General features: G+C 40.3%; 1 protein-coding gene across 4 annotated transcripts; it reads left to right on the top strand.

The window, feature by feature from the left end:
• The first annotated feature begins 1,033 nt into the window (after positions 1-1,033).
• On the top strand, positions 1,034-15,157 carry LOC308401921 (phosphatidate phosphatase LPIN2). Of its 4 annotated transcripts, none has more exons than XM_080890381.1 (20): positions 1,034-1,110; positions 5,181-5,381; positions 5,475-5,570; positions 5,664-5,905; positions 6,626-6,733; positions 6,858-6,966; positions 7,076-7,832; positions 7,936-8,029; positions 8,207-8,394; positions 8,479-8,572; positions 10,297-10,366; positions 10,507-10,599; positions 10,780-10,838; positions 11,216-11,366; positions 11,469-11,617; positions 11,799-11,885; positions 12,106-12,258; positions 12,562-12,676; positions 13,024-13,127; positions 13,855-15,157. In XM_080890381.1, exons 2-20 carry the CDS (start codon positions 5,190-5,192, stop codon positions 14,003-14,005), a joined length of 3,012 nt encoding a protein of 1,003 aa, XP_080746507.1. In that variant the 5' UTR covers positions 1,034-1,110; positions 5,181-5,189; the 3' UTR covers positions 14,006-15,157. The 4 variants fall into 4 exon arrangements, with proteins under 4 accessions (XP_080746507.1, XP_080746508.1, XP_080746509.1 ...); XM_080890382.1 differs by having other exon boundaries at positions 1,059-1,224; XM_080890383.1 differs by having other exon boundaries at positions 1,059-1,329; positions 10,783-10,838.
• The last annotated feature ends 2 nt before the right edge of the window (positions 15,158-15,159 follow it).

The raw sequence follows: 15,159 nt of genomic DNA, 5'->3' as shown, positions 1-15,159 counted from the left end.
TACCAAGTGTTACTAAAATAACAATATTCTGCATTTACATGTATTATCTACTTTGGGGAATTTATCAACATAACATAATCTACTTTCATTTGTTTTTGTAATCTTTTAAGTTTTAATCTGTGTATATAAGGTATTAACTTCTGTATTTAGGATAAAAATTACAGACTGATCATTGTAAAGCTTGAAGATATGAATGATTTCAGGCAAAGTGAGGCAGGTTAATGAATCTCAGTGCAGGTCCATCGATGTCCTCTGCTGGACCAGTCTAGTCATGATCTCTGAAATGTTAAAAAGCCACGTATGAATTGTGTTGATTCACATTGTACATTTATGAAGATGTCAATAACAAACATTAAAGTTAATTAATTAATTGTAGTTTATCTTAAAATATAACTTTTGAAACAGTCATCTGTCCTTTTTCTTAGCTGCTTATCGGTAGAGGGTTGGAAATTATCCCCAGCATATGCTTAAAAATATGTATATCTATCTATCTATCTATCTATATATATATATATATATATATATATATATATATATATATATATATATATAACATATTACCGGCATAATCTTTTCAATCCTGTACTTTTCAGGTCCTTAACTTCAGGAAAGTAGCAGTTATGTGAACCTTAAGAGAAGTATTTAGGCTACATAGCTTTAGACCTTTTCCTGCAACTGCTCAGATGATTTATTATCACTAACTATATAAACGTAACATTTCATAATGGATTCGGGTCAAAATTTGTGCAGTTTCCAAGGCTTTGACACTTTGTGAGACTGATTTTCGAGTTTTTGTCAATCAATATCTAAAATCAACGTTTGCCATTAAGCAGCAAGATAACAAAAGACTATTTACAGATTCCATCGCTTTGATAAATTACTGTACATACAATAAATGTTCATTTATTATTACACTGACAACTGAAATCCCCAGTGAATACATCCAACGCTGATGCCTTTGTTTACTATTCAAAATTGGAGGCGGGTCATGTTTTCTTTTCCAGCTTTCTCATTGGCTGTTTGTTGGCTTGGGGTCGTGCATGCGCAGGCGCACTTGTGCAGGAAGAAGGATGGATGGATGGCTTGTCAATCTAAAAGGCAACACGAAGGGTAAGCTACTGCCTTTAAAACCTTACTTCTAAAGAAGTGAGAAGGAATGAAGCCTCTGTAATACACGTAGCTGTCAAAGAAGATGTCAAACAGCCAGTGGAGCAGAGTTATTTAGTGAGTTTGTAAAACTGTTTTGTGCTGTGAAACTGAGACACATCGCTTCACAAGATAAGTCCTAAAGATGGTTCAGCGCTAAATTCCCGGTCAAGTTAAGTGAAGGTGGGTGAAGTACTTCACAGTAAGGCTAAGAGTACGTGTAAGGTCCTTTTATTTTTAGCGCGTTTGAAGTGTGAGGAAACGTGTTTTCTCAATAGTTTGAGTGGCTATTGGCTGGACTGTACCAGACACCTTTGCGGAAGTTGTTTGACTTAGGGGTGTACCTCCATCTAACTAAATATATACACAAGTCAGTAATACAAACTTTAAAATCGTTTGTTGGTTTACAAAAGTAACTCGCGGTCGAAAGCATTCAACTATTTGCGTAATATGTTAATGTTCCCCGTGGGTGACTGATTTGAGCGAATCTCGGATGGTGCTAATATTATGCAATCATAAAATCTGACGTAATGGATCTTTCACAGCATTTTTTTATGCAACGCTGAATAGAAAAGATGACACATGTGTTAGGCTAATGTGCGATAGGGTGAGGCAACTTCGATGTCTGCGCCTTAGAGGTAGCAAAGGTCAGTAAAAGCAAAAGAAAGAACAAACTGATGGAAAACTGATGAAATCATTTGTGAACGGCTGTGGTTTTGCAAGTGTGAGAATTTGTTGACTTTAAAGTAAGTAATCTGCATTTTTGGACTGATGGACAAACAAACTAAGACATTAAACTAACCATGGGGTTTTATGAACTGATGACAGTTTCTGTGAATGGAATCAGTGGTCGTGATGATAGATGACATTTACTTAAAGGTAAGTTATTCCTCAGTAATTAGGCATTAACGACAGTGATTCTTTGAAATATATAGTCTTTCACTTAAGGGATGAGTATAGGAAGCTTATGAATGAATAAGAAGCACTGTGAATTGCAGATCAGGTATTTGACCCATGTATAGCACCTTTAACCTTTTTCCTCACTATGTGATGGCAGTTTCAGTTTTGAGATATTAACTTGTACAAAACCTACCCTCCAGAAAACAAAATGTGCAAAGATGGGCGTAGCACATATTAGAACACATTCTCATACGGTGGAGAGTCATCTTTTTTCCCTTAGGCCTACCTCTTTCCCTCCATAGGGAGAACAGGCAGGGTTTTCCATTCAGATTTGCAAGTCGTTTGCTTGAGTTCTTCCAAAGTGAGCTAGGATTGTGAAGGGCTTTCCAGTGCTGTCAGAGCATGGCTGCTGGAGAGTGCCCTCATCTCTGATGGGCCAGAGAGCTGTGGTCATTCCCAGAAACTGTGTGGCCGAGCAGTTCACGCGCGTGAGCGGTTTTATGCCACGCGTCTGTGAATAGCCTGTCCGACCCTTTTAGAAAGTGCTGGTCTGGCTGTCATGTGCACAGCTAGTGGGGAAGTATGAATTCAGTGTGTGTGTTTTAGTGTGCGCTTGTGAAAATTGTATAAGATAGAGGAAGCAATAGTGTGAGTGAATATACTGGGACTCTCTCACAGATTGCCATATTTTTGCTTTCAACTTCAGAACTGAGAGGACTTGATTGCTGTCATCGCTGATGATTAGTGGTAGAAGCGGAGGTTCTGATTCCACTTAGCTAGTTCTAATCGACTGTTCACACTTTTGTAGCTGCACAGTTAAAATAATGTAGCCTGACAAATGTGGGGCGGTTAGCGACCTCAAGAGAAAGGCGAGCACTCTGGGGGATCATAGCTGACAGGTTGCTCAGGTGGACATGGAGGTAAAGTGTCTTAACAAAGTTTCTTAGTTTCTGCTGTTGGAAAAGTGATTCTTGCGGTGCCGTATGGCAGACAGGAGATCCGGGAAACACAGCCTGGTGTTGAGGGGCCGTCTGCATCCTTCTCTGTGGGTAAGACATGAGATTAGCATAATGTGAAATTTAGATGGGTAATAGACAGGTGTAGCGGTTTGCTACATGATAAATAGGTGTTCTGTTGATTTTTTTGTCTGTTATTTTTTCGCTTCTTAGTGTTAAAATCATAGAAAAAGTCTGTTTGGGGGGATTTTTGATAATATTATGGATGGATCCTCACACATCTCGACCATTTCTCTTACTTTAAGTTAACATTTAAAGCATCACAAGCTGTATTAACTTAGATAACTCTAGGCATTTTCTTTAGTTTTTTTTCCCCAAGTGCGACTTTTGCCCTTTGTTTTATTACGTTATTACTTTGCCACAGAATCAAATACGGCACTTCAGGGATTACCTATTAAAACGAGGGGGAAAAAGACGTCAACAGGCTTTGATGTCTTTCTTTGAAGATGTACTGTATTAACATCACTAGGGCTTGTAAGACCAATTCAGGTAGAAGTCCTGTTTACAGATCCCACAGAAGCCAATTTCCCAAAACAGCGATGTTGATGGAGGCAGAAACGAAGTCAGAGCTGTTTAAGTAGATCTTGACAAAGTTTGGATTCCTTTCCTGTTGTTTTCAAATATGTTAGAACCTGTTAAATCACGTATAATGGGTTTTTACTTGTGACCATCATGACTACACATAGAAATGTTACCGTGATATTTGCTTACAGTCATGATAAAAAGAAAGTAAACCCTCTTTCAGTTCTAAGGTTTGGGAAATATATAAGTCTTTATTGGGGCTTAAAGTGAGGTAAATACATCCTCAGATAAACAACAACAAAACATAAAATATAACACAGTGTCATTATTTATTCAGCAGTGCAGAAGCAGTGTGTGTAAAGCTACGTATGCACCATGATCCAGTAGCTTACTGAACCCTGTTTAGTACCAGTGACTTGAAGTAATCATTTTCTGTTCTTTATCAGTTTCTCGCATCATTGTGAAAAGGTTTTGGCCCTCTCCTCTTTACAGCAATAATTTCGCTCTCCTAAGCATCAGGTTGAGTTCTGTGCTTTGACTGCACCATTGATTCTTTTCATTTTGTTGTAGATTTCTTGGTGAGCTCGGGCTCATTTGACATGGGAATATATTGGTACACAGAGGAGTTCATGGTCATCCAAATCCAAGTGTCCAAATCCTGTTTGCAAGGAAAGCCCAAAATCAGTTGACAGTTGGTGTCAGGGTGTCTGTGCTGATATGCTATGTTTGGTTTTCACCAAACATGGTGCTGTGCATTATAGGCAAACATCTCCACTTTGGTCTAATCTGTCCAAAGGACATTGTTCCAGAAGCTTTGTCACTTGTTCAGATACAACTTTGCAAACATAATTTGTGCTGCCATGTTTGTTTTTGCCTAGAAGAGGCTTTCTTCTTGCAACCCTTCCAAACAACTCATACTTGTTTAGTCTTTTTCTAACTGTACTGTCATGAATCTTAATATTTAACATGCTAACAGAGCCCTGCAGAGTCCGAAATGAAAGTGGCGAAAATGAAAATGAAGCTATTGGTTTTTTTTTAGTTTCTCTGATCATTGCATGATCTGACCTTTGGGGGGATTTCCTTGGATGCCCACTTCTGGCAAGACTGGCAACTCTCTTTGTTTTCCACTTGTGAATAATCTTTCACACTGAAGAATGATGGAATAGGAATTGTTTGGAAGTGTCCTTTTAACCCATCTCAGACGGTCGCTTCTCTAAAATCAGTCTTCGCTCCTTGGCATTTCTTGGCAAACTTTACCCAGTTAATTACGACAGTTAACTTACATTTAACTACGTGTTTTTTATCAGCTAGCAATGTAACATATGTGCATATGGATGATATATTACAGGTTGAATATGAATTTTATCTTTGTCATTTAATTATTTTAATGCCTATAGGACGTATGACTGTACTGGCTTTTGCCTGCTATACTTGCTGCTGAAAATGTTAAACAAAACAAGAATTAAGGGTCAAAGTGCAGACCACAGACAATTCAAATTGCAGAGTCGACACTTTTTTATTTATTTTTTTGGTGTGATGTGACACATGGTCTCCCTGGTTCTCACTTCTTCCTTTTTGTTTTTTCCTTTTTGTTAGTCCCAAACCATGAATATTGTGAACCAGCTAGCAGAGACGGTGTTTGTGACGGTAAAGGAGCTGTACCGCGGCCTCAACCCCGCCACCCTCACAGGAGGGATTGATGTCGTCGTAGTGCGACAGCCCGATGGGTCTTTCCAGTGTTCCCCATTTCACGTCCGCTTCGGCAAGCTCGGCGTGCTGCGCTCCAAGGAGAAAATTGTTAGTGTTTTGGAATATTTGTGTCATTTCAATTTCAGCATGATTGACTTCCTGTTGTCCCTGTGATGAGCCCGTTGTTTACTGTGACTATAGGTGGACATTGAGATAAATGGAGAATCTGTGGATCTGCACATGAAGCTAGGTGACAATGGAGAAGCTTTTTTTGTGGAGGAAAATGAAAATATGGAGGTGACCGCCAAATTATGTTGTTTTTTTTTTTATGTTTGCTGTCTTTTATATTCATTTTAAGTTTATTCGATTGTTTATTTATTTCTGTCTCAGGTGCCAGCCCATCTGTGCACCTCGCCAATACCTCTTGAGGTCCTAGATGAAATGGAGGAGACCACTGAGGGCTCCTCCTTAACCGGGTCCTGTTCCCGCAAGAAGAAACGGCGGCGGAAACGCATGCGCTCCGAATCTCACCTCAAAGAAGAGGTCAGCTCCTCATCGGATGAGAGAGAAAGTGATCATGCTCAACAAAACTGTACTCCTTCAGAGGAGCTTGCCACAAAATTGCAACTCAGGTAAGTCATCAGAAAAAAATAAAATAAAATGTGGTATATCTTTCAGAAGAATTCACTCTTTAAGATGCCTTTTTTTGTAAATATAAATTTGAGTCTGTTAGAACTTATGGTTATGGCTTATAAAGGTTAATCCTTGAGATTCTTTTGGTAAAGAGACTTCTCCAACTTCAGCTGAAAGATGACTCATATTAGCTTAAATGTTAATTTACTGTTTGAGGCAAAATCACTGTTGAACACTTCTCTTCTCTATGGATTCATTCTGCATCTGGTAGTTTCTATTTTGTCTCTCGAAACAGGTTAAAAAAATGCAATTATTCATTGTGTAGCAAGTTTCTAATCGTGGGTTTAAGACGGCATGCTTGAAGGAGGTTTTATTGTTGCTTGACATTAGCATGTTTTGTTAAACCTGATATGGAATTTAAACGTGTCATCCATCTTTAAACATTGTGTGCAGGACCAAACCTGCCAGAACAAAATAATGAGCACAAAGCAGCTGGAAACTCCATAGAGCTGCGATGATGAATTTCAGTAGAACTGTCAATGCAAGCGGCCCGAGGGAGTAATGTAGCCCAATATTTGTCTAAAACAACAGTGGAGCTGTAATGATGGTTTAAGATGAAACAGTATTTTATGTTGTGTGTGTGTGTGTGTGTGTGTGTGTGTGTGTGTGTGTGTGTGTGTGTGTGTGTGTGTGTGTGTGTGTGTGTGTGTGTTTTCAAGTAAATCGGTGTACTATTCATTGTCTGAGGAGGCAAATGAGGATCCTGGGGCCACCCAGACCAGAGAGACTCATCCACATTCAGATGGAGAGCAGTCACCTTCAGAAAAGTGAGACAAGTCTATTAACTTACTAATCATATTCATTTGTTTGCATCAGTGGCTTGTTATATCATCACTTTTTTCTGTCTCTGCAATTATGATCCTTCTCCTCTGTCTTTGTACTTTGCTGCAGTGTGTTCTTCAGTCGCTCGTCTTCTCCTAAGAGCGACTCTGAACTCATGGTTAAAACTCAAGAGTCAGCTGGTCCTCAGATGCAGTGGAACTGGGGAGGCTTTCCCACGGTAGGGCAACATATGCTTACACATGCAAAAGTGTACTATCTTCTGCGTACCTGTGTTGTCATTACTGACTGCCTGTGTCATATTTCTTATCCTGCTCTCCCTCTCGTAGCTGTGTCAACCAGAGAAGACGGCTGTGGATTCACAGGGTGGTTCTTCTTCCGACAATTTTCATTTCCGCGCCATTAAAAGACAAGACTCCTTTGACATGAGCTACGATCCTGTGATTAGCTGTGGGACTGTGGGCAGGGTCACTGTGGTGAAACCGCAACCTCTGACTCACGCGCTCGATTTAGACGGGCGCAACAAGCAAACCATTGCTTTATCCAAAGAAAACACTCACATTTCCATGTCTGCCTCCAGTGACGTCTTCAAGTCTTGTGCCTTATCGATGGATATGCCTCATGCTTCTGAGGCTGCAATGGAACAGGAGCCCAACAGAGACTTGTTTTCTAATTCAGTCAGTAAATGCACCGATTCCCTTACTAACAAAGGTAGCACACTGACTGTTGTTAGCCCAGTTAGCCCTGAAAATGAAAGTAGTGTGGTCAAAGCGGCCACACCAAGCAATGCACAAAAACAACTCATTAAAGACCACACGGACCTAGAAACAAGTCCAAGTAATCCAAAATCCTCTAATGCACAACATCAGGGAGCGTTACCTGACCAAAGTGAGCAGAGTTACAGCAGTAGCCCTCCTGTGAATGAGGGTGACAGTGGAATCGATCCTTTCTCTGAGGGAGGGGAAGAGAACGGTGAACCCAGAGGGAGTGAGGGGTCAGCAGGAGCGACAGATACTGGGGTCAGCCTGCCCGCTGCAGAGGCATCGGCAGCATCTTCTAAAGCAGAGCAACAGGATAAGATAAAAGGTGAAGCCTTTCTTTAAGCATTCCTGCTGTTTTAGGTATTACTCCATCCTCATTTTGTACTCAGTCTACAGTGTATCAGTGTTAATGTATCAACTGGTCACAGGTAAACGTAATCACCACCTAGGACCAACAGATATTTACCTGGATGATCTGACCACGCTGGACCCGGAGGTGGCCGCACGTTATTTCCCCAAAAGGTGAGATGTCACATTAAGGTTACTTAGTTATTTTAACTGAGCTCGCTGTTCCAATCTTCATCATTGAAAATGATAAACTAATGTTTGAAATTGAAAGAACATACAATCATCCAGCAGTTGTGCTCGAGTATTGATTAGGTGTAGTTAAATTACCTAAAATCCCTGTGTTTCCTGAAGTGAGGGAGAGGGAGCGTTTCAGAACGGGGCAGAGCAGGGCTCCCGTTCAGGAAGCCAGTCGCCTCAGTCAGTGGGTAGTGGGGCAATGGACAGTGGCACCGAGTATCTGTCAGATAACACCTCCTACAACATGGACGTCAGCATGTCCCTTTGCGGACGAGAAGGCAACACCAGCAAGATCACGAAAGGTGAGTGTGGTTAAACTGCTGCTGATGCCTGCAGAGTGTCTGCCGCTGAAGTTAAAGTATTTCCTGCATTCCTTCTTACTTCAGAAAAGTTTATGGAGCACCTTGTGACATATCAGGATTTTGCCAAGAATCCAGGAATCATTGAGGATCCAAGTCTTGTCATCTGCATAAACTCCAAGTATGATTCTAAAAAGTATATAATAATGTACAGTGGGGCAAAAAAGTATTTAGTCAGCCACCGATTGTGCAAGTTCCCCCACTTAAAATGATGACAGAGGTCAGTAATTTGCACCAGAGGTACACTTCAACTGTGAGAGACAGAATGTGGAAAAAAAAATCCATGAATTCACATGGTAGGATTTGTAAAGAATTTATTCGTAAATCAGGGTGGAAAATAAGTATTTGGTCACCTCAAACAAGGAAAATCTCTGGCTCTCACAGACCTGTAACGTCTTCTGTAAGAAGCTTTTCTGTCCCCCACTCGTTACCTGTATGAATGGCACCTGTTTGAACTCATCATCTGTATAAAAGACACCTGTCCACAGCCTCAAACAGTCAGACTCCAAACTCCGCCATGGCCAAGACCAAAGAGCTTTCGAAGGACACCAGGAAAAGTATTGTAGACCTGCACCAGACTGGGAAGAGTGAACCCTAACCCTAGGCAAGCAGCTTGGTGTGAAAAAATCAACTGTGGGAGCAATCATCAGAAAATGGAAGACATACAAGACCACTGATAATCTCCCTCGATCTGGGGCTCCACGCAAGATCTCATCCCGTGGGGTCAAAATGATCATGAGAACGGTGAGCAAAGATCCCAGAACCACACGGGGGGACCTGGTGAATGACCTGCAGAGAGCTGGGACCAAAGTAACAAAGGTCACCATCAGTAACACACTACAACGGCAGGGAATCAAATCCCGCAGTGCCAGACGTGTTCCGCTGCTGAAGCCAGTGCATGTCCAGGCCCGTCTGAAGTTTGCCAGAGAGCACATGGATGATACAGCAGAGGATTGGGAGAATGTCATGTGGTCAGATGAAACCAAAGTAGAACTTTTTGGTATAAACTCAACTCGTCGTGTTTGGAGGAAGAAGAATACTGAGTTGCATCCCAAGAACACCATACCTACTGTGAAGCATGGGGGTGGAAACATCATGCTATGGGGCTGTTTTTCTGCCAAGGGGACAGGACGACTGATCCGTGTTAAGGACAGAATGAATGGGGCCATGTATCGTGAGATTTTGAGCCAAAACCTCCTTCCATCAGTGAGAACTTTGAAGATGAAACGAGGCTGGGTCTTCCAACATGACAATGATCCAAAACACACCGCCCGGGCAACAAAGGAGTGGCTCCGTAAGAAGCATTTGAAAGTCCTGGAGTGGCCTAGCCAGTCTCCAGACCTCAACCCCATAGAAAATCTGTGACGGGAGTTGAAAGTCCGTGTTGCTCGGCGACAGCCCCAAAACATCACTGCTCTCGAGAAGATCTGCATGGAGGAATGGGCCAAAATACCAGCTACTGTGTGTGCAAACCTGGTAAAGACCTATAGTAAACGTTTGACCTCTGTTATTGCCAACAAAGGTTATGTTACAAAGTATTGAGTTGTATTTTTGTTATTGACCAAATACTTATTTTCCACCCTGATTTACGAATAAATTCTTTACAAATCCTACCATGTGGATTCATGGATTTTTTTTTTCACATTCTGTCTCTCACAGTTGAAGTGTACCTCTGGTGCAAATTACTGACCTCTGTCATCATTTTAGGTGGGGGAACTTGCACAATCGGTGGCTGACTAAATACTTTTTTGCCCCACTGTATTTCTAAAGCCACCACTATGTTATTACTCCAACAGGTTTATATCCATGACTCTTCATCAGCTGTTTTTCTTTCTTTTCTCACAGCTATTACAACTGGGCAGTGGCTGCTCCAATGGTTTTGTCAATGATGTCCTTTCAGAAAAACCTACCAAAGGTATTTTATTGTATTAAAACTAAACCACAAAAATGTTACCTAAAGAAGCTTCCTTTATATTCTGGTACAATTTTTATATTTTATTTATAAAAAGATAATCACAACAGGGGGAATATATTTGTTGTCTTTTTTCCCCATAGAGTACAATAGAGCGACTGGTGAAAGACAAGATGCCCAAAAAATCTGGACGCTGGTGGTTTTCCTGGAGAAGGAGAGACATGGACAGCAGCCAGGTAGATGCTCAGGAACTCATCACAGTCGTTATTTATTAGGTTTTGACAGTGTACCCAGAAGAAAACACACTGGACCTGCAGAAATTAAACATAATATCTTGTGAGGACGCAGCCTTTTCAGCCAACATCAGCTCGGATAAAATGATGCCAATGTTGGTTGGTTTGTTTTGTTTTTCCCAGCAGAAAAACTCAAAGGAGGAGCGAGAGGAGCCACTGGCAAGTGTTTCTTCCACAGTAAAGTAAGACACCTTTAATTACAGTAACTATCATTGTTGCAAAAATATCTTCCAGAGTTGTCTTTGTTGTGCTAGGCATAAAAAATGTTTTTGTCTTCTGTGGCCTTCTCTTTCTAGTATCAGATTTTATTCTCAAGTCACAAATTTTAAAAGAACTATCTATAAACTGTAGCAACAAGACGAGTGCTTTTTCTTTGTGTTGTTAAATGTTAAATGTGGCTGACAGCTATCCAAAGCTTCAGTACATGTTCTCTAGTTTTTAACATTTTTATAGACTCAAAGCAGTCAAAGGGTCGTTGTCTGTAAAACAGCCTCCAACTCTTCGCAAACAGTCCATTGCCAAACAAATTAGACATGACATTTTAATATTGTTTCTTCAGAGCGACATTGGATGATGTGGACAGTGATGAGGCAGCGGGCCTTGGGCGAACAGCTGTCATTTCTTCCAGTCTTTCAACAGAAACCCTCAACACGGCTCAGTCTATCAGCCAGATGTACCGCAAATCATTACGTCTGACGTCTAAACAAATAGTAGGAGATAAATTTGCACAAATGTTCATGCACCTCGATAAATTCTTATGTATCACAATCAGTTTATGTTAGGATGTATTTAACTGTCCTCCCCATACCCAGGAGCATTTAAACTTGCATGAAGGAGCTAACAAGGTGGTGTTCAGTGTGACCACACAATACCAGGGCACCTGTCGCTGTGAGGCTGCTATCTACCTGTGGAACTGGGACGATCGTGTGATCATATCTGACATAGACGGCACCATCACCAAGTAAGAACAAACACGATTTCATGCAAAATTATAGTGTCTTAGATTAACAAACAGCTATGGGCACAAATTAATATACACTATTCCCCAGAAAGATTTACAGCAGACTCCATCTGTCTGTTTTTCTTTTTTTAATCAGCCTCATTCTTTTGCATTTTGAGTCTTCTCTTTTGGTCTCCTGCAGGTCTGACGCTCTCGGTCATATCCTACCTCAGTTTGGAAAAGACTGGACGCACAAAGGCATCGCCAAACTCTATCACAAAATACACGAGTATGTTAAATTGAATATTATGATATTTAATATCGTACCTGTAGTTTAAACATTACAGAAACGTACAAAAATAATTTTGGAGATTACCAATAAGGTTAATATAGGGCAGCTGTGACATGAACCTTACATTGCCTTGTAGTCTAATACATTTTTAACCACTGTAGATAAATTGTTCCCACATTCAAGTGAAAAATTAATATCACTGTCGCTTTCTTTGCAGAAATGGCTACAAGTTCCTGTATTGTTCAGCACGAGCTATAGGTATGGCTGCTATTACCAAAGACTATCTGCAGTGGGTCAATGACAAAGGTACCGTCCTGCCCAAGGGCCCCGTACTGCTGGCTCCCAGCAGCCTTTTTTCAGCACTGCACAGGTACCACATATTCGTACTGAACTGTTAAACAGAAAAGAGATGTAGCATGAAGCTGTTTAAAAATGAAAATAAAATTGTATTTTAATGTACTGCTGACCCCTAGTGGCCAAATTGCCAATGCTCAGCTATTGCCAAAGACAAAAAATGTACGAAAGGGACAATCAGTTGAACGGATGTGTATTTTAACTCATTCACTGCCATTGACGTCTATAGCCGTCAATGGCAGTGAATGAGTCAATGGGTTTAACTCATTCACTGCCAATGGCTGGCAGTGAATGAGTTAACTGTAAACCATGTGTGCAGAGAGGTGATTGAGAAGAAGCCGGAGGTCTTTAAAGTCGCCTGCCTCGGTGACATCAGGGACTTGTTCAGCCCACACAGACAGCCTTTCTACGCAGCTTTCGGCAACAGGACTAATGTAAGCAATGCTACGGGGCTGCTTTTACCACAGCTGTGCATCGAACCATCAAGTGTATTTGAAGTTTTCCATTTATTTGAAGTTTCCCAGGTATTAAGCTGTTTGTCTGGCAGTTATTTTAACCCCTGGCACAAGACTGTGTTTATATATCATTGCAACACATGTAGAGTTAAATTATGAGAAATATAGTAATAAAGTGTTGCTTGTGGAAATGAATAAAACATTGGATAATGATTTATAATTATTGATTTGTGCTCCAATGGCACAGTTTGGGGCACATAAATGCTGCAGAGGTTAAGAGAAGATTAACCTTAAACTCCTGTCTGTTGCTGCCTGGACTTTTACAGGATGCATATGCCTATAAGCAGGTTGGAGTGCCTGAAACCAGGATATTTACCGTCAACCCAAAAGGAGAGCTCATCCAGGAGAAGACTAAAGGCAACAAGTCTTCGTAAGTATGCAGGAGACAAGTGATGGGAAATTACATTGCTGAAAAGCAATACTGTTTTCTTTTTAAAAGGGAAACAAAATGTGTAGATATAGGACACTTTACACATGTTTTATTAGACCATACAAATCAAGCAATAGTTAAAAAGCATAGTTTATGCTCTTTAGGGGATGAGGAGCTTAAACTAAAAAGAACAAGGCTAAAAATACAAAAAATACAAGCTAAAAAGTAAATAAAACCAAACATCTGTGTATAGCAGTGATCTGGGTTTGTTGTTATAACCCATCTGTGGATTGATGTCCAGTGGTTAAAAATCCTTTGGCATTTCTTAAATTATTTTTCAATTTTTTTGCTCTTTCGGTGTGATAGTTTTCTCAGTACATACTCTCTTTTTCCATGGACTGCTTAAGAACTAGAGTTATGATGCATCTGATGATATTTCTCTGGCTTATGACAAGGAGTACACATCTGATTTTACATTACAGCTGATTTTAAGCACTCTTGTTTAAAAAAAAAAAAGAAATATCAACAATTTAAGATGTTATATATTTTTTTAAACCTATAATTGAAGTTTAAATGACTAACACGATAATTCTCCACGCAGGAGCACAGCTTTCAGAACATGCCTGTAATCTTTAATGTGGACATTTTTTTTTAGACCCCTCACCTTCCATATATAAATATTAATGGTGTTCTCATTTGTGTTTTTATAATCCTTCATGTTTTGCAGGTACAGCCACCTCAGTGAGTTGGTGGAGCATTTCTTCCCTTTGCTTTCTGCTGAGGGCAGAACATCCTCTGTTCTTGACTGTCCTGACTACAGTAGTTTTTCCTATTGGAAGGAGCCTCTACCAGAGCTGGACCTGGATGCACTACTGTAGACACGCAGTGCCAAACCCGCACACAAAACATACACAAGCTAAGGCAAGCACATATATTCCCAGGTTTTTCCCGGCTTGAGTGACTGTTGCCTTTGTTAACTGGAGTGCCTGTGTATGAGCCACTGAATAAACTGAAACATAAAGAGACCGCTCTCTCTTCTTCTGCTGCACTCAAAGGCGGAGCCCAATCAATGCACTGCTGACTGTGTCTGTTATATTTTGCTGTTTGTGTATTATACTACAATCAATATGCCACAACAGGAAAACATATGCCTTGAACTGTTTTGAACTTGTTGTTACTGTGTACCAGTGTTACAGCAGCACAAAAATATAATATTTAGCTATTGGCCCAACAACTCAGACATCAGCTATGAACCTGTACAGATATAAAACTGAACTTTATTAGATGTGTGATGCCTAAACCCTCCAAAACATTAAATTAAATGTGTTGTCCTTTATTCTAAGAAGATTGTAGAGAATTTATGACTGTGTGCTGCTGAAAATGTCTTATGGATTTGAGTGTTTGGGTGTAGATTGCAGCTACATGTGCTCAGAAACCAAATATATATTCAACACATGTTTAAAATGCTTTACTTTAGAGGTGGTTTCCATTCATTTGGATGTAGCTCGTGAGGTATTGCCTGATCTGCAGTGACTGTTAATGGAGTGTTTTTAAGTTAAAGTTGACACGGGTGAATGCAAACCCCCTTGAATGGAAAGCTGTAATAGAATACTACCACTTTGTCAAGTCTAAATATAAAGTAAGCAAGCAGATTACAGTTTGTACACTACATGAGTGAGAGTGCCTCAGACCTACAGCGAATTACATTTCAGTTGAGCAGGCAGCTGTTCCACTTTGTGATGACACTGTTGTGTTTATTTTTTTTGTATTTTCTTGCACATCTTTTGTCCTCAAACTGTGTGGCAATGCATTGAAGCTGAGGATACGGCTGTTACTGTTTAGACCAAGTATGCAGAAATACGCATGTCGTCATTTGTTTTTAATGATATGCTTGACTTCAGTTTAAAAGATTAATTATTGCAAGAGTGAGGTTAAATTGCCAGGTGGGATTTTTTTTAAAATGTGCATTAACATCTGTAATACAATAAAATGCAATACAAAGTAATCGAATAAAGAGCTAACAAATTCCATT

Source organism: Rhamphochromis sp. 'chilingali' (genome assembly GCF_963969265.1).
Source record: "Rhamphochromis sp. 'chilingali' genome assembly, chromosome: 9".
Lineage (NCBI taxonomy): Eukaryota > Metazoa > Chordata > Actinopteri > Cichliformes > Cichlidae > Rhamphochromis > Rhamphochromis sp. 'chilingali'.
The sequence above is the reverse complement of the archived record's forward strand: the minus strand, read 5'-3'. Positions and strand labels throughout refer to the sequence as shown.

Coding starts and splice junctions, on each gene's coding strand:
- LOC308401921 (XM_080890381.1), top strand. CDS start 5,190: ATGAATATTGTGAACCAGCTAGCAGAGACGGTGTTTGTGACGGTAAAG. Junction 8,573..10,296: donor GTCATCTGCATAAACTCCAA/GTATGATTCTAA, acceptor CTTTTCTCACAG/CTATTACAACTGGGCAGTGG. Junction 13,128..13,854: donor ACTAAAGGCAACAAGTCTTC/GTAAGTATGCAG, acceptor CATGTTTTGCAG/GTACAGCCACCTCAGTGAGT.